Raw genomic sequence first — 27,552 nt, 5'->3', positions numbered from 1 at the left:
CCATAGGGCTGCAAAGAGTTTTTGTAACATCAGAGTCCAATTTTCCATGTGAAAATTTTCTCCTGGGAGAGTCTATTCAAGTCTGACAGAGGAGGGAGGGAGGGAAGATATATTTGCTTAAAAAGAGGTTTACAACAACACATCATTAGTGTAAACTTTATTCTCCTTACAGTAGAAACATACAAAGTACGAGCCAAAAGTAGTATAACAATTTTACAGCAAAGCTTACCAGTAAGATGCAAAACTAATTTGTATAAAATTCTTAAAAAACACTGTGCACTTTCTCAAACTTAACTTTGTTCAGCACATCGAGTTGATTTATATATAATAAGGCATTAATTCTATAAGAATCATTTACTATATTCCAAAATCGCATGACCTAGGTGTAACACTCTATAGCCTGACACCATTTTTGTTCCTTTCAGATATTTACAGATTTAATCTACTGCATTAACATGTAGCATAGAAGCACTAAGAACAAATACAAGCTTTGCCAATACTAGGTTCACATTGAAAAACTGACATAAAGAAAAAAGCTCAGCTGTGCATCACAATAGCTTGGGCCTGCTGCAGCCATGACTAGTTTAGGATAGTTTCCCCTTTTGGCATTCTTCCTCATTTCCCATTGTATTTTGGTCTTTCAAAAGAGATGGAGAACTGCTTGGAACTTGCAGGAACTGAAAGTGGACCCTATTGCTATCAGCTACCCAAAATTTATTTTCCTCTCCAGAACACAGTTCTTAAATTTCACTTGAGTTAAATCTATAAATGGCACAATTGAATTCATTCTAGCTACTATGTACAGAAATGGCTCAGGCAATTAAGTTAGTCCACCTTGTCATTAGTCAACAGGAAGTATAATTACTGTAGCTGTAAAGGAGGTATCTAGTGTTCCAGAATAAGTGAGTTTAATTATGGTGAGAGCTTCCTCAATTCTATTTACATAACAACTTCAGGCTCAATGTTAAATAGCAAGTCATCATTCCCTCTTCGAACTTCAAGTAGTAGAGGTGATTCATTCATCACAGCCTCTTGCAGGTCGCTGGAAGTCATCAAAGGACGCCCATTGACTTTAACAATTATATCTCCATCTTGGATCCCTCCTCTGCAGAGACAAGAAGGAAAAGGCAGTAAATATACATTCTATGCAGACAAAAACTATTCACCACCTCTTTGGCTGATGTGATTAATTTTAACTTATTTTAGTTTTCGTTGAAGGGAAATTCCACCCTTCTGACTGCAAAAGAATAACTTCTAAATGCAAAATCAGGCTTGTGTTAGTTCATTGAGCATTTTCTTCTAAAACAGCAAAAACAAGTAGTCTAGCTTTCTCCGTCTTCCACAAAACTGCAGCAAGGGAGAAACAGAAAAGACTTTCAGCCATTATTCCCACAATAATTTTTGCAAGTGCTTTTTCACACTTTCTCAGTACAAATCAGTACAAATATTTTGGGTTTTTTTAACCTAAAGCATGATTTTTAATTGTTTAAATAATAATCAAGACTGATACGAGAAAGTACTTGAATATAAACAGAAGTATTACCTACCACTATCTATTTGGAGATTTACTTACAGTGAAGAAAACAATGTGCTTTACATACCTATGAGAAGGTGAGTTTGGAACAACTTCATGTACGTAAATTCCACTTCTGACATCAGGAAAATCAGCATTATTGTGTTTCAGTTCTTCCACCAAGCTAAGAGAAGAACAAATTTATATAGCATTTGATTCCACTACAAAACCAGCAGCATTCAAAAATATTTATTCACCATTTTTTTGTGACCAAAACTAAATGACTTAACAGTTGTTTGCCCTTGTTCTTTCGATGAGAATGCAAAAACACTACTTGCCTGTGCTAAGCATGCTATATTTAATGGTCTCATACATCTTCAAGAATCTGACTTTAACTATTTGCAGCAGCAGCACAGAGCCACTCTAGAAGAGCACAGGATAGCAGCACTCGCTGTCCTAGGTACTGTGCAGGGTCAAAAGACATTCCTGCCCCAAAGAATTAGTGCTGGTGATGGGGCAGAACTTTGCTGACTATTTCACTTCTTTTATTTCACAAGTCATTCTTAATTTGTCTTTATCTAGAACAATATAGTTGTTTATAACTTCAGTCGTCAAATAGATCAGAACTATCTGTGGGAGTTTTTCGAGGAAACTTCAGCTTCCTCAAGTTTTCTTGAGGAACTGTTTGTGAATCCTTTCCTAAAGAAAGAAGACAGGAACCAGCTGCAAAATAAAGACTCTACAAACACCCCCTCTTTACTGAGGAGATGACATCATTTTAAGTCTGTGCTCAGTGTGGGTTAAAACCCATTTCTAGAAAAAAAGGGCTTTAAACTAATGATGGATGACTTGGCTGTCCACCATGAAAACCTGGGGTCCCCCAGACAGAAACCAAGCCCAAATGACTGTGCATAGCTTCACTTCACTTGCTTTTGTACTGAGGAAGCTAACAATTAAATCACTAAAGTAATACATCAAGGAAAATAGTCTTTTTCCTGAAAACAGGCCTAGAGATATCTTACACTGATTGTTTAGATATTGCAAAAGCAGTCAATTCTCACATAATGTTCACTTCACAATTATGCACAGAAACATTCTGAGTTTCTTCCAGCGGTGGCTAGGTGGTGTTAATGCCACTACCCAGATCCATTCCAGCTGAGGATCTCACCCTTCGGGGGGGATTGCAAGAGTGTAACTCAATAAACAAAGATGGCTTTGCTACAAGCCTGGCTGGAAATTGCATTGTTTAATTTTGTAGTCTACTGCCACACTGGAAATGTGCCTATTGCTGGGAAAGAACATAGATGTAATAATGTAAGATGTTATTCCAGAATATATTTGGGTAACAGAAAGACACAAAGCAGTGCATGACAGAAAAGACATTAAAGAACTAGAGGAAGGTGTCCACATTCTGGCTTCATTAAAACAGAGGTACGAAGCTTTAGTTCTACACTTTAGCAACTACTCTCTTTTCAGTTAATGGTTAGGCATTAAATCTCACATTATACAGCCTCCACTGGCACTGATAAAACTACCACCAGCTAACCTGTCATTGGCACTCACAGTCACCTGAAAGCAGCAGCTTGTTTAAATGTCACCTAAAACCTAATATGACTCCAGACGTGCTCATCAACCAAAATCCTCCTTCCTAATATGATTATCAGTATTCAGGAGTCAGAACACGTATTTCACCACTCATTAAAATGTTTGCAGACTTCACAGAAGCTAATGCACACTTCTGGATTCACTGGAGATTTGTAATGAAAACTGAATGAAGTTCTGAACAACTACTGACCATATCTTGTGTGCATGATTATACAGACTACTTTCTATAATACTTACGCAGGTGTTATTGTCAGCATTCTGATGCCAATGAAACGTTTCTTCCCATCTGAAAGCAACAGAGGATATTTATGAAACTTAGGCAAACACTGACAAAAATAACTACTTTGATGACCAAAAATACCTGTCAATTAAAACAGGATGTATCAGCTCTTAACAAAATTAAACAGAAATCATACACATCTACACTGAGGTAATTTTTTATTCTGGTTAGCCTTGATGTACAGAACAACAATCCCTCTCCCTGCAAGTAAGAGAGAAGCTCATTAACACTCTATGAGGTGTCGTTCAGGAAATTCAGGAAAATTTCTGCAATCTAGTATCACATGACTACACTAAATGAAAAATTCTTAATGAATTAGCATTTCATCTGGAAATGGTCAAGACAATTTAATCATTTGTTGTTCTCATTAAAATGTAGAAATGGGATTTAAAGAAATTAATATTTCCACTCTTCAGAGAAACGGTAACCAAAAGACTCACACTGATTCTGATGTAAATGGCTTGTTATTTCTACCCCAAAGAATGAAAAAGCAAGTTTTGAAAACAGAAATACCAAATGACCCCAAGTAAACCCAAACATAGACCTTAGCCAAAATGATCAGAGGGCTGGAGCACTTCAATGGAGAAAGGCTGAGAGAGTTGGGATTGTTCAGCCTGGAGAAGAGAAGGCTCCAGAGAGACCTTATTGCAGACTCTCAGTACTTAAAGGGGACCCTCAGCAAAGGTGGGGACAAGCTTTTAGTAGGGCTATTGCAATAGGAGAAGGGGTAATGGCTTTAAAGAGGGGAGATTCAGACTAGATTTAAGAAAAAAAGTTTTTACAATGTGCGTGACAAAACAGTGGCACAGGTTGCCCAGAGAGGTGGTAGACGCCACAACCCTGGAAACATTCAAGGTCAGATTGAAAGTATAGTGGAAGATGTCCCTGCTCATTGCAGAGGGGATGGATTAGACGACCTTTAAAAGATCCCTTCCAACACAAACTGCTCTATGATTAGCCGGAGCTACAGAATTTTAAATGGTGAAAGTCACTCCTTTAGGGACAGCACCACATGTCTGTAGCAGCTTTTAGTGGTCATGCACAGACATGCACTGCACAGCTGTCTTTTGAAAGATGCAGTCTGATGACTTCCTGAAGTGAGTTCTTCAGTAGTTAGCTATATCCGGTTTGAAACATTATTTCCCCTTACTTGTTCCAGTGTAACTATTTCACAATTTCTTAGAGCTTCTCCATGCTCTCATGTAAGGAAAAAGTTTGAAAAGAAGATGTACACGGTCTCCTCTGACTTGTTTTTTCCAAGAAAAATAGTCCCAAGTAAAGGAATTAGTCCTGAATCTTATGTATGTTCACTATTCCCATCAGCATCAGTGAAAATGTGGATGACTAAACATTGGATTTACTACACTATGAACAATCTGACAACTGTAACTGTCAGCCCTGCTTTTCCCTGTAATGCTCTGGCTCTCCTCTATTTCAATGTGAAACTAATGAGATCAGAATCAGCTACAGTAAGAGTGTCATGAAGAAGTCCATTTGCCCAAATTGAAGCCTCAGAAGCTTTGGCGTGGCACTCACAGTGCTTCTCTACATGGCATAAATGGAAGTTTTCACTTTTTAAAAATACCCAAACATGATTCTCCAACCTGAAAATACACCCCCTCCCCCCCACCCCGCCCCGGCAACGTAGACAATTAAAATTGTGAAGCTGTCTTCAAGAGACACAGAGATGACAGACTGGTGACAGTTCACTGTTTGCATTAAACAGTTTGCTGCTGGTCATCGCCTGTGTGATGCACAAATACACAGAAGCACAAAGCATGCCCTGGGGGCTGAGTTACAAATCTTTACATGAAAGAAAAATGAAAATGAAAGAAAGGACAAAAGAAGCTCAGCTGGAAGAAACAAAACAGCAAGGAGGAGACTGGGCAAGAATGAAAAACCACAGAAATGCCACTGGTTAAGAGGGAATTATTTCCCCAGTGGCCAATGATTCATATAAAAATAAGGCTTTTGGGGAAAAAAAATCTGGTAACCACAAACTTATTCACAACTAAAGGTCTCATTCTACCTTCATCTTGGGGCAGGTTAGGGTATTATTTCAATCCTGTTCACACATTAAAATTCCAAATAGTCTTCGGGCCTCTCTCCACAGTAAGTTTGCCACACTGGAAATAGTGGTTCTTATTGTAAAAGTGGTAGGCTATTTATAAAGTCAAACTAATAATTATGAGTTGTGGATAATTTTAGCAGCAGGGTCTAGATTCCCTTCCTTCCCACCCTCTAGCCATTTCATACATCAGAATACAGGCAAAAAAAACCTTCAGGCCCCTTGTTTAGCAAAAGTCCATTTTATTCTATTTAACATGAGTCGAACATCTTGCACAAACCCCAAATTTTTCATCAGCAATGATTAGAGAGAAATACAGTTGGCCAGTTTATTAGAACTATCAGCAGAGTTCTTGCTGATAGTTCTAATGAACCAGTTGTAGTCTTTTATCACCCCCTAAGGATAGGCCTTTTGAAGCTGGGGTAAAGTCACATTGGCAGAACAGTATGTGGCACCTGAAACTACCACTGTCACGTTACGTGCGCTCTGTGAATAAAAGAAGTCTCAAAGCCTGTCATTCTGGCAATTTGTGCAATCACAATGCAAAAGAAAAAATTATTAGGAGAACTGGAATAAAGTGAGGTTATAAATCTAAGAAGCACGTCACCAGGGTGAAGTCCCAGTAGTAAAGGTTAATGTGTTGGAACAACCAGGTTGAACAAATAAAAAACCATTTTGGCTTAAAGCTAGAGCACAGCGCACCAGAGAGATACTCAAATCACATTTCATTTGTAAACCATGCCAAATTAAACACTGATTCCAGTGGTACAAAGACAAGCAAACCAGCCTCAACCACTAGTTTAAACTTGAATCTGTTTTGTGTTAATAGAAAGTCACAAGCAGCTGACCTTGAGTCTCTAGAAGCAGTTCACTATTTAAAGGGATTTCTGTTCCACACCAAGGAAAGCGTATGCATTAGTGTTAAACTTTTCTCTTTTTTACTGAAACTTGTAACAGTAGAGATGCTAACCAGAAAGATAAACACAGGCTGAAGGCAAAGTGTTTATGACTTATAAAATGTGGCAAAAAGAATTAAGTCCAAATTAAGGGGTCAGGTACTCAGACTCTTATGGGCATGAAGAACTGGCACATAAGTATCCCCATCACAGCTGATTTCGGTGGGGCCATGATATCACCAAGGTCTCCAAGTGAAGAAGCGAACCCTGCACTTTTTATTCAAGCAGCAGGCAAAACTCCTACTTCTCCGCTCACTCCTTTTGTACTTAGATCATATTGCAAATTACATGAGCAGCCCTGAAAGCATTTAAGAAAGATATTCCACTGCCAACTGAAACCATGAAAACAGCTCAAGTATACAATGCTGTATTATGTGCAATGTATCTTCCATATAAACTGCATAGCTGAATTTAATCAGCAGTCTGAATCTATACCCAGCAAGCCTCCTAAGAAGCCCTCATGACTATTGGCATTAATTATCAGTAATAATCACATAAATACATAGGTAAGCATATAGTTTCAACACAATTAATAAAGCATTCTGCGGATGCAAGTGTGGATTCATATAAATTACTTGCTGGATGTGGCCAAGGCAGAACTCCCCCATTTCTCCCTGCCCATCTGAAACGGTTTATCCACTTTTCTGTTAGCATTATGTCAGAGACCAGGCTGAACTCTTAGGCTTGATTTTAATATTTTGCCAAATCACTGATGTACTGTCTTTCATTCTAGAGGATCCATATTTGAACACTTTCTAGTTTCACTTTTATGCTCAACTCTAAACTAGGAATAGATGGCAGAGCAAAGACTGAAACTGAGGAATTCCTATGGGATACTAAAAAAGGCACAGAAGTAAAAAAAAAAAAAAAAAAAAAAATCAGTCAAGGCTTAAGTGAATAGATGACTTTCGGAGGTAATGACAGTACACATGGATTGTAAAACTTGAGATATAGATGGAAATGCTTAACTTGATGCATCAGTTCAGGAATTCCTAACTCTAAAAGGAGGTTAACATCATTACTGATAAATCCAAAATTAGCAAAGGCTTTCAAGCCATTCAGCAGAAAAATATGTCTATGCAGAGTGTGGTATATCTTTGGTCAAAACTATATTAGGTATGATTATGTATTACCCAGGCATTAGGTAATATAGAATGTTATTTAATGATAATCAGCGGAAATTCTTTACTCAAACAACATCCTCTAATTTTTTTCCTCTTCTCTGCTCCTGTACTGCGGCAGATCATATATTTGGAGTTACATATAATGGATGGGACTTCTGCATGAAACGGATGGTTATCCGATCAAGGTTATCCGATCAACTGAGATTTAAAAGACCAACATCAAGCTTGTTAAACAATGTTGACAGTATCTCCTATATGCCAGAGTATCTGGAAAGAGCCATTTCCTAAGGGAATTTTATCATCTTCACGCAATATGACACTTGGAGCAAAATGGTAATACCCTTGAACTTATTTCCATGACCTAATTGTACCATAAGGGTGGATCCCACTGAAATTACTGGATCATAATTGGAGCAAAAGAAAACACAAAAAAAACATCCCAAGATGCTTACATAAAATCTTTATGTCAAGAAATAATGCCTATACACCAAAACTGAGGACTATTACTAAAGGCTTAAAAAATGCAAACTAAGTCTCAAATATGGTGAAAATATCTCCTAGAAACTCTCCTTGTCTTTGCATCAAGGGCTTTTTCCATCAACACCTCCTCCAGCCCCAATCAACAAGTGAAAAACTATCTAATTTGGGAAATTCGGCAAAACACAGATGAGGGGACCCCTCAGAATTGTGAGGGTCTCAAATATAGAAGCGGATGTGCAACTTTAAAACCTCAGACTAAGGGAAGTTTCTAAAATAACAGTATCTGAGAGAACACTGAGAGGACAATAGTGCTGGCATCAGCAACTGGATGAACTCAGGAGAAGACAAGATTAATATCAGACAGATTTAAGAGAAGCAGCAGCCAGCAGCCATGATAAAAGACGGGTAGGGTGTGGACAGATAAATTGGCAAGCAAAAGAAAAAGAAAGGTTTGATCTGGCTGAAGCATTACTAGATCAGCTTTGGCTGTGCTGCATCTAGAATGACACCCAGTAGAGTGTGACAGATGCAAGGCAAGCATATAAAAAAGTCCAGAGTACTGCAGTTGTCAGTTTATTTAGATTTATATGCTCTTTGGTACAGATGCCTTTCTTTTTTTTAGCCTCTCCCCCATCCTCCCAGTGCATTTCTTCAGGAATCAGTACACAGCTCTTCTTCCACTGAGGTCTGAGAGTCTGTCACAATATCCAGTTATATAGTATTGACATAGATGACCATGGCAAAATAAAGATCATCCACTGATGATGTGCACACACACTACACTCCATCTGTAGAAAACTATTTTAAAATTTCTTACTTTATTCTCTACAGTACACCTTAATCTCCTTTTCTCTTGGACAATATGTGAAAGAGGAGGATAAGACTCCTTGAGCAGGTCACCATGTGTTTTCAAGATCATTTGAGACTGTAATGACTCATCTGTGTCCTCACTATCCTCAGAAGTCCTTTTTCCCACATCTGTACAGATACTGTCTACTTCCTGGGGGTTTGAATAATAAAATGTCTTCTGTGAAGTTGTTTTCTATTTCCAAGTCTATGGTGTTCTATACTGTAAAGTAACGCTGCTCCTTTCAGTAATAGGATCCCAGAGCTGTGTCTTTCAGCACTTTAATGATAGATCAGGACAACAATTGCAAGATGTCACTGTTTCTTGCAGACCTTACCTTTACTTTGTTTGTCATGCGACTCTGTGAGAAACTGAGTGATACGGTCTGAAGGAATAGCAAAAGAAATCCCAGCTGTGACCTTCAAGGTGTTAATCCCAATCACTTCACCATCCTGTTGAGAGACAGTAATCTATTAATTCAGTCCCAAGTGACAGGGCTCATCTCACTGCCTAGCATTTCATGTTAAAAGCTGGAGTAAGAAATTGTAGTGTTGTTATCACTCAAAAAATAAACATTAGTTGTAAGGGAGGATCTGGGCTCTGATTCACAATCCCTTTCACATTTCACTGTGCTAGCCAGAGAGATTACAGTACAGTTTGTTCATCCAAGGTCCATCCCACCACTCGGCAAGAGACTCCCTGCACTGAGCAGGCAGTGGAGCCACTGTAACCACTACAGCCATAATTCTCTGACCTGCAAAATCACTCCTGGTTTAAAAGCATTCTATTTTAAAATTAGTTCTGCAGATTAACCAGTGTTTGCTGTGCATCCCAGGTTCCATAGGGAGAACAAGTATGACTGTTCATACCAGATCCCGTTTTTTTTTTTTTACTGCTGTGTAAAATTTCCTCTGCTCTACAGGAAAGTGTTTTCCGATGGTATATGAACCTAATCTGCATAGTTTGTATTGGCTTCAGGGTATCTGCCTACCATTAGCTTGAATAAATAAAAGCTGGTATGACCTGTGAATCTTTTCAATATTCTCCCACTTACTTCAAACTAGCTCTTGACACAAAACAGAAGAACCAAGTCACCTAGACTTACCAGATTAACCAGAGGTCCTCCAGAGTTGCCGTACTGTAAAAATGATAAGGGAACAATAAATTCGTGGTTCATTGCAGGAAATGCAATTTTAATTTCAAGCAGCATTTTTTTTATATGAGTAAATTAAAAGATGTAAAATGTAAAAAGCAGGTTGTTTCCTAGGCAGCACAGAAGAACACAATATTGACCACAGAATACACATAGGTCTTACACTACCCATTCACACCTCTTATGATATAAGATTTTTTTTTCTTTTCAGAGACAGGCCTTAAGTTAGGAGCAGCAACTTACCACTCCAAATAGTCAGACCCTAAGTTTAAGGAGAAACATTAACAGTTAAAACAAGCATTTCTATTCTTCTAAAGGCCATCAGAATAAGCCACAGTTCTTAAGTAGTTTGATTGATCCCTTTGGTTTGTAATGTAAAGTCTCTCATTCTCCATTGGAAAAGAACACAGTGCTTTACATATCTAATCACGGCATATTGCTATGAGGTAGATACTATGTAAGGATTGATTTAGTAACCATAGGCATGCAGCCCTCTCTAGGGAGGGCATATAGCAGCTCTGAGCAGCTCAAATTTACTTAATACCTAATGGCCTTCAACAGACACATACAACAGGACCATAGGAAATCACAGAATCACAGAATCACAGAATCCCAAGGGTTGGAAGGGACCTCAAAAGATCATCTAGTCCAACCCCCCTGCAAGAGCAGGGTAACCTACAGTACATCACACAGGAACTTGTCCAGGCGGGCCTTGAATATCTCCAGTGTAGGAGACTCCACAACCCCCCTGGGCAACCTGTTCCAGTGCTCTGTCACTCTTACAGTAAAGAAGTTCTTCCTGATGTTAACGTGGAACTTCCTATGTTCCAGTTTACACCCATTGCCCCTTGTCCTATCACTGGATATCACTGAAAAAAGCCTAGCTCCATCATCCTGACACCTACCCTTCACATATTTGTAAACATTAATGAGGTCACCCCTCAGTCTCCTCTTTTGCAAGCTAAAGAGACCCAGCTCCCTCAGCCTCTCCTCATAAGGGAGATGTTCCACTCCCTTAATCATCTTTGTGGCTCTGCGCTGGACTCCTTCAAGCAATTCCCTGTCCTTCTTGAACAGAGGGGCCCAGAACTGGACGCAATATTCCAGATGCGGCCTCACCAAGGCTGAGTAGAGGGGGAGGAGAACCTCTCTTGACTTACTAACCACTCCCTTTCTAATGCACCCTAAGATGCCATTTGCCTTCTTGGCCACAAGAGCACATTGCTGGCTCATGGTCATCCTCCTATCCACCAGGACCCCCAGGTCCCTTTCCCCTTCACTACTTTCCAGCAGGTCAACCCCCAACCTGTACTGGTACATGGGGTTGTTCTTCCCCAGATGCAAGACTCTACACTTGCCCTTGTTAAATTTCATCAAGTTTCTCCCCGCCCAACTCTCCAGCCTGTCCAGGTCTCGCTGAATGGCAGCACAGTCCTCTGGTGTGTCAGCCACTCCTCCCAGTTTTGTGTCATCAGCAAACTTGCTGAGGGTGCACTCAGTTCCCTCATCCAGGTCATTGATGAAAATATTAAACAGCACCGGTCCCAGCACCGACCCCTGAGGAACTCCACTAGTCACAGACCTCCAGCTAGATTCTGCGCCATTGACCACAACTCTCTGCCTTCTTCCTTTCAACCAGTTCTCGATCCACCTCACTACTTGATCGTCAAGCCCACACTTCCTCAGCTTATCTATGAGGATGCTGTGGGAGACAGTATCAAATGCCTTACTGAAATCAAGAAAAACCACATCTACCGCTCTACCATCATCCCTCCACCTAGTCACTTCCTCATAGAAGGCTATAAGGTTGGTCATACATGACTTCCCCCTCATAAAACCATGTTGGCTGTTCTTAATGACCCCCTCATCCTTGATATGCCTAGTGATGGAGTCAAGAATAAGTTGTTCCATCATCTTTCCAGGGAGGGAGGTAAGGCTGACCGGTCTATAATTACCCGGGAACTGGAGAAGTTGCTTGTCTCAAGTTTGTTTCTGAGTTTTCAAGTAGGTGTACTGAACAGCCAAGAGCAGCAACTTAGCACTCAAAAGAAACAAAAGCTAGTGATGCATGACAGCAGCATGAGCCATATAAACTGTTTATACTTAGATAGCACTGGGCAAACCTTATAAAATCTCAGAAGAATAAAGCAGACATTAAACTTTTTAAAACAGCTTCAAAGTTTGAGTTTAAACAGAGATCAGTTTCTTAAATTGTACCTTTTCAGTGATCAAGGCTAGACACTTGATTTTTACGTCTGACTGACACAGAGGAACCAAGCTAAAGATTTTTCAGCCTTCCTTAACATATTATCTTTCCTTCACTTGTCCTCTGCTTGCAGGATGTCATAATGAAAGAACTTTTGTCATGTGCAATGTATCTCCATTTAGGAGCTATGGCCCTCTTTTCTCCTGCCCTATGTTGCTGCTGTCCCAGCACTTCTCAGAAGGCAGCTGCATACACATTCCTGCAGGAAAGTCCTGGCTGAGCCACAGGAATGCTCTGAATAGACCAGCTCTGAAACTCCTCCCATTCTCAGGAGAAAACTAGTGCATTAGCGAAGCACAAAGCATCTCTATGCCAGGGACTATCTTCATATCTTGTGGTCTCAGATGGCAAAGCAATTCAAACGTATTGTCATTTACCTTACCTCCTCAGCTGTCACTATTTGCACACACTCTGCTATTGTTGTCAAAACTTGCTCATTAGCTTTTGAGGGCAGTGAATGCCTAAGTATATACAAGCAAGGAGTCTGATCTTGAGGAATGTGTATAGGCGTGAGGTCAAGAATTCCATGTTCTAATTCTGTCTCTGTCACTAATTCAGTGTGTGCTCCTAAGTAACTCAATTTGAGAAAGTTTTCCTATTCTCCTTATACAACTGGAGAGAGAAATTTCAATTAAATACCTGAAGGGGTTCAGCTCCTGGATCATATAGAAGCTTTTTGGAGAAGCTCACTTTCATGTCATATCTTAGCACCCTCTTTCTCCACATAACTTCTCAACAAGTCTGTGCCAATAAACATTCATGAAGCACTTCACATGTGTAAAACACTAAGTGTTATGACTTGCTACATCAAATTTGACATAGAGGTCCAGCAAATAAATCCTGAGAATATTTTCTTTTCAATGTGTAACAGATTTAAGCCATAAAATTTCAGATCATTTTCTGCCTCAGATATGCACGCAGTGCTGTTTTTAGAATCAGTACAAGTTATATGCATACCCAAGGACTTTACTTAAGCTCTCTGGATCACTCCAAGTTGCTCTGAAGAGACATTATTGTTATGTATTTCTATATATAATGCAATGCTAGGACCCTCAAGTCCAAACTGTATCTCAAACTTTATGTTATTTTACATATAGATTCTTGGAGTATGTGATGTGCAAAGGGAAAACAAGAACAACAGAAACACAGCCCTCTCCTGAAGTTCTCTACCTGGGTCTCATGTTATTAAATTGAAGTAGATACTATCAGACAACTCCATCTGATTCTAATGCATGGAGATGAAAGAAACTTTGGCTCTATTCTACAGCTTGCTTCGCCAGATCAGCTGAACAAGCAGAGAGAAATGTGTTGATTTACAGCTGGTCTATAAACCATGTATTACTGCAGGAGATCTAGAGAATGAGAAGGGTCTGTTATGTGTAACATCTTCACAGACAACCTCAAAGAGGGTAGTTTTATTTATCAGACATTTCACAACACTAATGCCTGAATACAATTTACAGACACTGCATAGTCTTTTATAAACAGAGGACCCTATTACTGATTTTAAATGAAGATGCTTTTATTTAGTGGATTCATCTCTCAGAGCGCACACTTCCCTGATGAAGGTGGGGGCTTCAACGTCCCAGAACTGTGAAAATCAGTTCCTTACATACCTAGTACTTACATTGATAATAGCATCTGTCTGAATATAATCCATGTCTGAGTCCCGCAGACCAAGTTCTTTGCCATCTCTCTGAGCAGTGCTGACAATACCTGTTGTCACAGTGTTCTGTAAGGCAAATGGACTTCCAATAGCCACTACAAATTCTCCTGGCCTCAGATCAGCAGAGTGTCCCAGTAACAATACTGGTAGTTTTTTCTTAAATAAAAACAGAAAAAAAGAAATAAGTATTAGTTTATACATGAAAATAATCTGATTGGAAAAATCAAAAACTAGCAAAAAGTTAGACACATCCATTACATTGATAAAGGACACACTCACTATCATATACCCAGCACTTATGCCAGGTAAAATTAGTATACTGTCTTCAGAAACAAACTGCTAGCAACAGTACCTTGCAATTTCATCCAGAAATAAAAAGCCTGCAAGATTCTGAAACAGATTTCCCTGCTTTCCAGCAGATTGTTCCCTCTTCCTCCTAGAAACATACGAACTAGCTGACCACATTCTCTACACTACATATCACCTTGCAGGTCAAGTACTGGCACAAAGCTAGAAGGATTAGTCAGAATAGCCTGGATTGTCAGGTAATGATAGCAGAATCTGAGCACATATTAACTGAGCTGCATTTTTTGACCTTAACTTTTAGCAGTTCCTAGCACAGAAGACAGTCATTTCATTCCAAGATATGAAACATTTCAAGGCTTGTATTTATCAGTATATTGTCTTCCCCAGATATATTTCCAAAGAACCCCTAAACAGATACTCCAGCCAATCACTCTGTACTAAATGAAACCAAAATAGGGTTCCCAAATTCATTCATTCATCTGTTTATGCCACTCACCTTAGGGTGAATCTTTATTGTTGCAATGTCAGATTTCTTGTCAATATCTCTGATAGTTGCTTCATAAGTATCTCCATTCTGCAGCTGCACTTTCAATTGCTGTCTCCCTGATACAGCATTGGTGCTTGACACCACGTGTGCATTGGTCACAATTAAACCAGAATCGGACATAATAAATCCAGATCCACTGGAAAGCGGGACATTTCGCCCAAAGAGAGGGTGCCTGTACAAAAAGCAAGTAATTATAACTCATAAGGGAAGCATAATTTAACAGCAGATAACATTAGGTACCATTTACTACCTTTCACCTGAGAAATAACAAAGCATTTGATGACAGAGGCCTCTTTGCTGAAAACTGTGATTGCTTTTAGTCAGCCAGGGAGAGAAGAAACAAGGTTTTCAGAAAACTGGCAGTCTTTTTCTTTGTTTTCCCATTCTGCCTTCATGTATTTCCTTGCAAAGAGACTAGGTGACAAAAAAGGAAGGAGGAGCCCATCTGATCCCACCGGCTGCTGCTTCTATATGGGAAGAAAATAATGACAGGAAATAGTAGGGCTGACAAATGGATCAATATTCTAACAGGAAAAAAGGAAGAAGGAAACTTGCAGCTGGACAAAGGATTAAAGGAAGAGGTGATGTCTCCCGGAATCATGAAGCCGAAGCATAGACTGGCAGGAAGATCATGTCTGGAAGGACTGGGAATGTGAGAGAAAAGAAATGAAGCACACTAACAATGGGTAAAACTTGGTGGGAAACATCATCTGATGCAATAGAGATAGTTAAAACTTTATAAACTGTTTAAAACATGATGACTTTTCTGTGAACAACTGCTGCAATGACCTTAGATTTGTTAAGAGGAACAGAAAGTGCCTGGGCAGTAGATGATGAGAAAAGGTCCACAAATTCTTCTTTCTTCTGAAATATGGTCCTTATTAGGAAATTGTTTGAAAGTTCTGGACTATACAGCAGTAAAGAATTGGAGCCAATCCCAGGCAGAAGGCAGTACCACAATTAGCACCCAGCAGGCTGCTGAACAAACATTACTTATAGGGAAAGAAAAACAATCTTAACTACATTTGCAATGATCTTAAACATCTTCAACTATAGCATTCTCTCAAAAAAAACAGTCACTATGTGCATAAAGCTCTGTTTCAGAAAACCTGATTATTTCCATTTTGCATGTTAAAAAAAGCCTGCAAAAATTCTCCAAATTCTTAAGCCTACATAAAATTAGAGTACTCTAAGCATAAAAGTATTCAGGTAATGGAGTACAAATAATATTTGACATAATTTCTTCTGACAGCAGGTTGGTTTGAGCACTCAGTGTTAAACCTGCCTCCCAGGTTGTTTTGAGTACTCCATGTTAAACATGCTGACTCAGCTCCAGCTTCAGCGCACTTTATATTGGTATGTTTTGGACAGCAAATTTACTACATTTTTTTTTCCTATCAGAAATCATTTTTGTGTTTAGACAGGTTACACCAGGTCAACATAACACCTTTTAATGTTCTGCTGCCAAAATAAAATCACCTCTTATTGAAAGTAGAATAAGCATCAAGGACCTATGTTTTCCCACCCTACTTTCAGGATTTGTTTTCTTTAAACTGAGATAATAAACATAATCCAAGAAGCAGCACATTTAGTGAAGGCTGATCTTCAAAGATAATATGGGCTTATTTTAGGGCATACAGTATGTATTGGAAATACTGTAAGCCAAATAAAATAGATCTATTAAAAAGGAACAAACCACACAAAACTCATGGTTCTCTGGAAAAATGAGTCTGCTGTAATGTTTCAGAGTATTTTGTGAACTTCAAGAATTCAAAATGAAAGCTACTACTTGTAGACCTTTGTTAGGCAATGTAAGTAAAACACAAAGAATTGAAAAGTGTTACCTGAGGAAAAGTTCAATGTGCACAACTGCAGGTGCAATCTTTTCCACCACATCTGCTATGAAGTTGAATTTGTATCTTGGGCTGCTGGACTGTAGGTGACCTATACTAGCAGAAAGAATTGGATATGTTAATAAGACAATTCCGTTTTTTACCGAGTAGGTGAGACAAATATGCGTTGAATTGGTCTGTTTCTCCTACTGGGACAGTTTCCAAACAGGTACTGGAAAAGGAATCAAAGTAACTAAGTTTGTTCAAAATTTATTCAGAATTTTGCTTAATCCTGATAAAATTAAACATCAGCATCACTTGGCTATAAGTTCTTTGACCTCCTTGGAAGTCTAAAAGCCTTGTCTGAAGTATTTTTCTCAGGACAACTACTAATTATTATCTAAACCGCATAAGGTCATAGGATAAGCAAGGTTGGAATGGACCTCAGGAGATCTCTAGTCCAACCTCCTGCTCAAAGCTGGGTCTGCTACAAAGGCAGAGCAGGAAACTCAAAGGGTCTGTCTAGCTGGGACTTGCGAAACTCCACGGATGGAGACTCCAGAAACCCTCTGGGCAACCTGTCCCACTGTTTCACTGTCCTCCATAAAGTAAAAGCTTTTCTTCTATCTAGCCTGATCCTCTCTTGTTGAAACTCATGTTTCAGCTAATGCCCATGGTGTCTTCTCCACTACACATCGCTGTAAGGAGCCTGGCTCCATCCTCCTGATAACTTCCTCACAAGCACAGGAAGGCTGCTGTTAGGTCCTCCTGAAACTTTCTTTTCTCCAGGATGAACAAGCCCAGTTCCCTCAACTTTTTCTCATTGAAGATAAGTTCATCCCTCCCCCCACCCCCCCACCCCCCCCCGTGACCTTCTGAACTCACTTCAGGTTTTCAGTGCCTTTGTTGTATTGAGGGTTCCAAAACTGGATGGAGTATTCTAGATGTGGTCTAACAAGTGCCATGTAATACAGCCACAGCATTTGGAACTGCATTTAGAGCCCAAGTTTGTACATTTTTTAAAGTATGTACATTAGAAACCTTCTGTAAATGAAAACCTAAAAAGCTTTAAAAATTCCTATTTAAGCTGTCCCAGGCAGCTAGGCATAGCAATAAATTACTAAATATTAAGTATTCTGATGAAAGCCAGTGCAGTTTCACAGCATTTATGAATACTGAATATAATTCTGTGGAATGAAGATCCTACAGAAAGGAAAAAAGCCCACAGCATCTTGGCTTCTAATGTCACAACATCCTGGATTCTAACATCACAGTATCTCAAAGTAATAGTACTGCTTGTGCTAGAATATCATACTTTCTGCAATCCCTAATACACGATGACATATCACCGCATATGTTAAACATATGTTAGGGGACATATCACCACACTCAAACAGCAATCTTTCACATTCACAGCTTGATGCTTTAAAATTAACTATGGGATCTAGGGAAGGGAGTAAACAAGTTGGAATCAGATACAGCAATAACATTTTTGGCTTTTTTCAAAACTGGTGCAACAGCACACTTTAGCACAGGATATACAATTTTTTTTCTGCCATTTCATCAGGAGGCAGAACCTCTAAGTTCTAATTTCTAAATAATATCAGCTTGTCAGAAGTGAATCTTTGTGCTATCATGATCTGCCCTAAATTCAACTCATGCTAAAGGATGAATTTACTTCACAGTAGGCCTTGCACACTAAGTCAACACCTGCTCTTAAGGGCTCCAGATTTGCCTATTACTAGATCACATAACATAGTAATGAGTCATCATTTGCCCTTTACCTAAGATTTTAAAGGGAAAGTAGGTAGGAGTCATCACACAAAAAGTAAAGATACACAGAAGAAGAGAAGTTTAAGAGAGTTGTCATGAATTTTAGTATTCTGTGTAGTTCTCAATTCAAAGATCTTTTTCACTGATCTTTATCTACAGGTGTTTTACTGACCATTAAACCTTGTAACTAGTAAATTAATAGGGACAAATATAGATTAGAGCATAATGGTGTCTAACCTATTTACAAAAAATATGTCTCTGACGTAATCTTTGAGTGAATTTGTAAGATAGTGGTTGACAGAGAACTAGTTGTTATAGCTCCTGTAGTCTCTCATAAAGGTTTCACAATATAGTGTTAGAGGACCTGCAAAGTCAGAAAGCTATTACATTACCACAGTATCCGAAACACCTGAAGCAAAGACAGGAATGGACCCGGCACTTGTACCAAGGAAGAAACTATTGAAGAAACCAGATCAAGATAGTTAGGCATTTTTCCATAGAAGTCCATGAGCTCTTCTTCCTGTTACTGGACATGGGATTTACTTCATGGGATTTACATGCTTACATTAGCAAGCTAAATTTATATGATACCATATAAACAGAAGGAACAACTTGGCAGGACCAGATTTCGTCTATTATTTTTATATACACTCTCACACTCTAAAAAAATCTAACCAATTGATTATGCTCATTTCAGTACTTGGTTTAAAAGACACACCACAAACAGGCACCACAGAGGGCAGTCAGAAATATGCATAGTATACTGTTATTTATTTTCCTTACTGGCCCACTGAAGATTTATTTCACCTTCAGGTCTCAAGCAGCTTGCCTGACACTGCGGGATATCCTTTGAAGTCTACTAACATGACTTGGAATACTTGCATACACAGTGGTGCTCACTGACGGTATGTAACATTATCATCACATTTATCTTAGCAGATATGATCATGGATCTATGTGTACATTGGCTAGACCCTCAGCTGATGGACTAGCATAGAACTGGGTGGGGAAAGCATGGTGAATGCAGGCTTTCAGCTGGTGGAAATCAGCATAGCCCTGTGTGAGTCAGGGCAATTAAATCCCTTTGCATCTGCTGAGGGCTGAACTGTTCTGTCCATGCCACAGCATTGCACATGGCCAAAAGAGGAGAACACCTGCCAACAAACTCACCAGTCCTGACTAGCCACCATGGAAACATCATGGGTGGCAGTGGCTTTCTAGGTAAGATTTGGAGTAGGCAGAGAGAAAAATGTCTGGGAGATGTAGTGGATGAATGTAAACATGGAAAGAGCTTATGAAAATAAAATGCAGCAATATAGAAAGGAGACTGTATAACCAAAGCAAAGCTTGTCTTCCTTCCATGCCATACTGAAGGCATTTCTTAGTGCAAGCCGAAGTCCAGAACCTCCTTGTAGGGGTCAGAAGACACAAATACTCAAACCTGAAGGTGAATTCAAATCTGCACTATATAGTAAAAGGAAATCTCAAGCAAAGGAGGATCAAGAATAACAGACATGCACTTTGTAAGAAGGGTGTAGCTGAAGATACACTGGTCTGATTAGAGATGAGCTGGTTTTATTATTGTCTGGTGGGGACTAAATACTGATGAACACTGACTTACAAAGTTAAGATGCCTTCATAGAAACTGACCTCTCTTGAATCATTTTCTGCATGCTGGGAGTGAAGAGAACCTTTAAACATATTATATAACATGCCATTAACTCAAACTATGGACTTGATGTAATGGCAAACTAACATTTACTATCTTACACAGAATCATAGAACAGTTAGGGTTAGAAAAGACCTTAAGATTCTCTAGTTCCAATCCCCTGCCATGGACAGAGATGCCTCACACTAGACCATGCTGCCCAAGGCCCTGTCCAGCCTGGCCTTGTACACAGTCAGGCATGTAACATTTACCACTTCTCTGGGCAACCTGTTCCAGCACCTCACGACCCTCACAGTAAATAACTTCTTCCTCATAGCTTGAACTTCCCCTGTTTAAGTTTGAGCCCATTATCCCTTGTCCTATTCCTATAGTCCCTGATGAAGAGTCCCTCTCCAGCATCCTTGTAGGCCCCCTTCTATACTGTAAGGCTGCTGTGAATTCTCCATGAAGCTCCTATTCTCCAGGCTGAACAGCTCTGTTTAAGGGAACTGAAAAGTTGCTTCTAATAATAACATTTTAGTGCATATTTATTAATCTTGTTTTCATCAGAAGTTCCCAATATGCTTTAAAAGGAAGAAACTGCAGCCTGAAAAACTGAAGAAGGAAGGGGCATCCAACACTGGTAAGTTGTACAAGATCACCCTGAAAACAAGTGTTGCAATTGTAGTAAAAATCAGCGCTTTTTGTCAGACCTTCAATCTATGCTTTAATTTGCTTTAGTTGGTACACACTATCTGCTGCTACTATTGTTACCAAAACATAAAATTGAACGTGTGCCTTTCTCCGACACTCTTGCTGTCTTGCAGATTCACATAGCTCTCAGACCTCTGCTGGAGTGTGAATGTAAAAGCTCTGTTTACAGCAGCTTTGTGCATTTTGACCTACTGACCATCTGAGATTTGCCATGTATTTTTTCAAAGGTCTCTCAATAACATGCATTACTTTCCATGTTATTACTGCATGTTCAAAATCATCTCACACTAACCAAAGCTGATTTATCTTCGCAAAAAGCCATAATTTAATCCAACTAACTATCTGTTGTATAAACAAGGGATCAAAGGTTTTGCAACCAGGTTGTACTTGAAATAAAAACAAATTTATACAGCATGAGTCTTTACACAATTTCTTAATCGAAAGAACTAGATTCTCCCAATTTGCTCCATAGCCACAAATCAACCAGATTTTCAGCAGCTCTGAACTCTTATCCTATCATTTCAATTAAATGATTAGATCTTCAGCAGCTCTCCAGCTCCTCTCACAGAACACTCAAAATCCAAACTTGAATGTAAGTGCATAAACTGGAGTTAAAGATGCTCAGCCTGTTTCATAAAATAAGATCTTACATTTCCAATTCTATGGGCTCCAACTACATCAGACTTACATGGCTAAAGCTAAGCGCCTATCAGGTAGGAGCATCTTTATTATCAATTTAAGACTCCTTCTGAATACTAGTGTTACCTACAGGCTATGAGTTCATTTAACAGCATTTGGTTTACTTTCTTGCAGAGACAATAGACTCACCCCAATCTCATTAACACTACTGTAAATCAGAAACAACCCCAACAGACTTGCAGAATTAACCTAGTATGAAGACAACTGGAAAAAAAAAAAAAAAAAAACAAAAGAAAAATCAGTAGAAACAACTGTCATAATCCCACTGAAGACAATAAAGCTAGACCAATTTATATTTGCAAAAGACTGAATGTTTCTGACTATTTGCCAACCTACTCCCTGGAGAATTAAATCAAATCACATTCAATGCCTTCTTAAAGACAATACATCATATTAAAATACACAATTTTATATTAATTAAGAATTTGTGTGCCTGGGAAACTCATTGTTTTAAGGCTGATCCCCCATTCCCCTTTTAACCCAAGCCTCAGAAAAGATCTGTGTGTTCAGCAAAATTATTATGTCTAGGGGAGGACTGCAACCTGGCAGATCTGATCACCAGGGATAATCACTGTCCCTACTGTGCTTTCATGGAAAGAAATGAAAGACAAATAAAAGATTATAATATCTCTGCTTAAAAAACAGAAATATCTGTTGGAAACATAGGTTCATGGGCAGCTTTTCTGATGAATTCAGCATTAAGATCAAGTTGCATAGCTGTGCACTGACCATAAAGCCTTGGTGAGTTTAGTGCCACATTATGGTTCAGGCAACTTGTTTATACAATGGATATCTATCCTGCACAGATTAAAACAATTTGGTGAACCGACACTGAAGTGGTTTTCTTGTGCAGTGCAGCAACCACAATGGCCAGAGACAGATTAACACAAGCCTTCCAGACACCTCACCACCTCACTGACTTCAGATGCTTCTTAATTCCTCCTTCCCAAGTGATTCTCATAAGGATATGCAACAAGAACATCTTTCCTGTTAGTGATCCTGTACAACACAGTGAAGAACTATGAATTATACACCAAACACTGTACAACATTCATCCTCACCTGCAGGAGCTCAAAACAAATTCAGACATGAAGAAAACAATCAGTAAAGGAATGTGACTGGAGTTTGTACATTTAGTCAATACCTTGCAGTGCATTTCCCTGAATACAGCTGGAGGCAGCTGTAAAGCTTTGATGACAATAATACAGTATAAGACTTCAGCATCTCTTGCTGGCTCAATTTCTTAGAAATATAAGTAATAATATCCTGAGTCTTTCCTCTGTATCTTCAAGGTTAGGTACAAGAACACGCCAAACACCCCACACAGAAATGTGTGCAAAGACTCTACTTATGCATTAACTATACTTCAAACACTTATTTTAGAGAACTGAACTTTTAGGCTCATCTCTTGCAAGTATTTGACTGACAAGGGTGAAGCTTTACAGCATGACCACTTTCTGCGAGTGTCTTCAGTTAAACAGTGAGGAGGGGACACATCCTCAGGCAGAACCCTGCAAAGGATTAAAACCAATGTACTTCTTTCCTGGGACTTCTCTCCTCAAAGGTTTTCTAATCCATCTTTTAATTTTCCTTGTTGCACTGACAAACAGCACCCTTAATTTCAAAAGAGAAAGGTTTTCCACATCCACATCCTTGGTGAGAAAATACAAATCTTTCAAGATCTGAACTGTCTTCACAGAAACCTTTAGCAAAACACTGCAGAGAATTATTAACTGTACTAAGAAAAGTTGTACTTAGAGATCATAAACAGCCCTTTGTGCAAGAAACAGTCTGACATAAATTGGCTATAGACTGCAGGTGACCATGTGAATCTGTTGAGTGAGGACACTTTAACAGATCTGTGTGTGCCACTGCTATATTTGCTGCAGTGAGAAACAGAGCTCCAAAAGAACTGGTCTTTGATGACAGAAATGTTTATTCTGTTAGATACACACTAGCTTTTAATAGCTTGTCCTTCTCACAGTAGCTGACAGAAGGTAGGAAAAGGCCAGCTGCTTCAAAAAATTACCGTATATTAAGGTATTTAGTGTTGAAGGGGAAAAAAATAGTATTTGTAGCATACAGTTTGAATGTGCCCAAGAGTTCTGCAGGCTGTTCTATTAGAATCTCAGAGGTCCACGGGTTTCTCAGGTGCATAAAGCTAACTATATGAGTAACAGCTTTCAAGGCATATGCATACTGAGGGACATCGATGCCAGAGTTCCTGTATATCCATGCAATACACACCCCCTTTAACACAGTGTACCTAGAACTTTCATCTTGGAATGGTGTTTTTCAAGCTAATCCAGAACTTACACAAGGAAAACAATATTTTAAATTCAGTCAGTTTTGGAATTATCACTCAGTCATTCTGGGCACCTTCTGGGCACCTCTCTCCTCCTTTCCTTCCTTCCTGCATTCTTTATTAGTCTTTTTTTCATGCATCTCCATCCACCAGTCTTCTGTCACTAGGAAAACACAGCTGAATTTTCTCAGCCTATTTTATCACACTTAGCATCAAGCTAAGCAACCGGAAATGGACAGGACCAGATATTTCAAAAGCCGCTCCTCAGTGTCATTGCATGTTCTTGAAATGGCTTAAGTCACACTATGTAAGGCTACTGTTATCCGAGATTGTTTAATACAGGAATGGTTAAGTAAAACTGGATTTACTTTGTAACTAGTTTAGCCCTTCAAACTCTCGAGTCATCTGAGGCCAGATTCCTTTCAAGAACAGGGAAGAGAGAAACTTGACAGTAATTTTAAACTGTCGACTTTGTTCTAACCCTCTCATTAGAGTCATTGCATGTTATTGTTTAAAAAAAAAAAAAGCAAAAAAAAAAAAAAAAAACAAAACCATAATTGAGTCTATTCCTGGCTCAACCACCAACTCAGCCTGACCTTGGGCAAGATGCTTGGTTTCTCTGAGCTTCAGCTTGTGCAGCTGTAGAACTGAATAAAAAAATTTAAACATAACAAAGAACCAGAAGCTGAGGTTTTCTGGGACGCAAAATAAAGCCAAAATAAAGCGAACACTAAAATAGTTGCTTGAAAAAAAAAGTAACCTCTACATCAGAGCTCCGAATTCCTAAGCCTATTAACAGCATATTCAGGAGGATTCCTTAAATAAAATGTCATATATACCAAACCCCAAGCACTCAGTAAGCCCTTAGATGCAGGCTAGCTCACTCATTTTGGTTAAACATTCAGATTATTTCACGTGGATCAGTTCCAACCAAGTATTACAAGTATTAAAGCTCATGGCTGCTGATGTGAAAAGGAACACGCAAAGAGCAATTTATAGCTACAAAATACTGGAGAGACTGATCATTGCAGGCCCAGGCCAGCATCTGGAGCAATCCCTGGCTTTGAGAAGATGCTCCTAAAGGAACTCTAGGAATACCATTTGACCTCCTCCGCCTCTGTACCACAGCTTACCTTCTCTCAAGACTGTGATACATGAAGGGTACCCTAATTCACAGGAAGGCTACAACTCTACCCCTCCCAATAATTTTGGGAAGTTTGCTATCTATGAATGAACAGAATGGTTATGGGTTCACCTGACATAATGGAAACATTAATGCATGATTTATAACTCCATCAGGCATATGACTTTTCTTTCCAGGAACACTGTGAGAAAGGTAGCAGAAGGAAACCTTTAAATACCAATAAGTGTGTGAAAAGATATCAGCAGCATTAACACTTCCATAAAGTGAACCACTTTAATACTAAAGAATAAATAAAAACTTACCAACTTAAGTAATTACTAAACTTTCTGAATCTAAACCATCAAGCCTGAATTTGCCATAGCATATCACAATACCTGGGCACAGACCTTAGTACTTTACTGTAAAGAGAAGGCCATTTGATCTGCTGAGTATCAACATTTTAAACCCTAAAGGAGGTTTACGGGCTTTTATTCACACTTTATTCTCTACAAGACCACAAAACTTCTTGCGAAAAGAAAACAAAACAGGCAAAAGACTATGGTTTAGGTGTTTTAGATACTACTTGGTGCGTTTTCTGCCCTGTTTGGCTTTAAGAGGCACTTTCTGAGTAGAGATACCTAGCAGGTGAATACAACTAACTTCCCATATACCACCAAAGAAGGCATGGCAGCACAAGTGTTCCCAAGTCCCTGCTTTGCTTTGTGTGGGCCATAGTGTGATGGATCTGCAGTTCAGCCTGCATGGACAATGCCACAAAATGCTCAGCAGTGAGTGCCAACATCATGAAATGAACATGGTGCTGGCAGTAATGTACTGTACTGTACTGCACTGCACTGTACTGCTGCCCTGCCAGCACATCCCTGCCTTGAGAAGAGGTGATGGCCAAAGATGTCACTGCTGTCCTGCAGCCTAATGCCCTCCACTGAGCTCCCATTCATGCTGTCAAGCTCATTCACCTCCTGCTCCTGGAAGTGCTGCTGCAGCAGCGGCATGCAGAATGCCAAGGTGTCCACAGCCATGTTACTGAGCGGAAACTCTCCCAAACTTCTATCCCGCACTGAGGATCATCAAGGAAGGTATCTGCCATTCAGAAAGGACCCGACTACCCCTTCCCCACACCACAGCAATGCTAACAGCCGGGCAAGATGCCTTGACCCTGGGCCCACCCAGTCTTCACAGATCACTGAAAACCGGGATTTCTCTCAGCCTGAACCCAGCTGTCCACCCTCCGCCCCACGGGCAGGCCCCACCATGCTCCTACCGAATTCACAGGCTCCCTTCTGGACCTGGGCGACAGCGGGCAGGCCGTGCTGCAGCGCCTTGCGGCTCACCGCCTTCAGCTGGCAGATGTTGTCGTAGGTCCGGCCGTCACTGCCGCACACCTGGGCGCTGAGCCTGCACTGGCAGACGCCCTTGGCGAAGCGCTTGCCCATGGGGTAGCGGCAGTCAAGGCTGTCCCCGCAGGGCGGGTCCTCCTTGCGGCCGCACGAGTCCCCCTCGCCCGCGGCGCAGATGAGGCAGCAGCTGCAGCGGTCGGGGACGTACCCGCTGGGGCAGCTGGGGCTGGGGCACTTGGAGACATCGCAGCGGGTCGGGCACTTGGCTCGGGCGGCCGAGAGCTCCGCAGCGCCCGGGCTGCCGCTGAGGGAGAGCAGGAGCAACGGGCTCAGCAGAGACACCCGCATCCTCGGCGGGCTGCTAGCGGGGAGAGCGGCGGAGAAAGGGGTGCGAGGCCGCCCGGCCCGAGGGGAGTAGGAGGGGAAGGTGCAATCGCGGTGCAGCGAGGGAAGGTAAAGCCGGGCTTTATGCACACGCAGGCGGGGAGGTGTCTTCTGCCCCGAGCAGAGCTCCTGCAGGCGGAGCGGGAAAGAGCAGAGATGAAGGAAGGAGGCTTCAGTATAAAGCCGCAGAGCCGAGGCCAGCTCAGTCCGAGGCGCTGCTCCCCGGGACTAGCTCGCAGGGCTCAGGCGCCGAGCCATGCCCGAGCTGCCGCGCAAGTGAGCGCCGACCCCAGGCGGCCGCGGGAAGCTCTGAGGAGGGCCCCGCGCCGAGCGACGGGGTTTTATGCGGGACGTGCCCGGGGCCGCGCCGCCGCCGCCTCTAGCAGCAGCCACAGAAGCTCCGCTCCGACAACGACGGCCAGGCCCCACCCCGGCCGGGGAGGGACGGCTCCCCGCGGGCGGGCCGCCGGGCCGGGGAGGGCCTGGCTCAGGGGAGCCCTCCGTCTGGACGGGGCGGGCAGGCTAACTACGGCGGGCAGAGCGGGGCGGGCCCTGGCAGGCGCTCCCCTCAGCTAGGTGGCAGCGGGCAGATGGTGGCCGTGTGGAGGTGAATCACAGTCCCGAGGGAAGAAGGGCTCGGGTTGAGCCCTGGTGCGACGATCCATGAGCACCAGCAGCCCAGACGTGGGCTAAAAAAGGACAAACATGTAAGTGTAAGGGACACTTTAAGTGACGAGGGCAGCTGTGACCCGTGTGAGTGTGAGGGGCAGAAAGCTGGCAGCCATTTTGTCTTCCCTCATGATTGTCTTGAATGTTGTCGGCGTTAATAAAGATTTTTGTCACCACTGCCACCAGAGGGTAATGGAGGTCGAGCACCTGTGGTAGTATTAAACACAACAGCATCT

The 27,552-nt window shown here is 40.9% G+C and overlaps 1 protein-coding gene across 1 annotated transcript; it reads right to left on the bottom strand.

The window, feature by feature from the left end:
• Positions 1-142: 142 nt before the first annotated feature.
• HTRA3 (HtrA serine peptidase 3) lies at positions 143-27,072 on the bottom strand. Its single transcript, XM_065660035.1, has 9 exons — positions 26,188-27,072; positions 16,656-16,755; positions 14,761-14,983; positions 13,920-14,114; positions 9,979-10,011; positions 9,211-9,325; positions 3,356-3,404; positions 1,602-1,697; positions 143-1,105 (listed from the first exon to the last, which is right to left on the bottom strand). The coding sequence occupies exons 1-9, from the start codon at positions 26,609-26,611 to the stop codon at positions 940-942; spliced, it is 1,401 nt and encodes a 466-aa protein (XP_065516107.1). The 5' UTR covers positions 26,612-27,072; the 3' UTR covers positions 143-939.
• Positions 27,073-27,552: the final 480 nt, after the last annotated feature.

This window comes from Lathamus discolor, chromosome 1, assembly GCF_037157495.1.
Source record: "Lathamus discolor isolate bLatDis1 chromosome 1, bLatDis1.hap1, whole genome shotgun sequence".
In the NCBI taxonomy this organism is placed as follows: Eukaryota; Metazoa; Chordata; class Aves; order Psittaciformes; family Psittacidae; genus Lathamus; species Lathamus discolor.
This window is presented reverse-complemented; position numbering and strand designations above follow the sequence as displayed.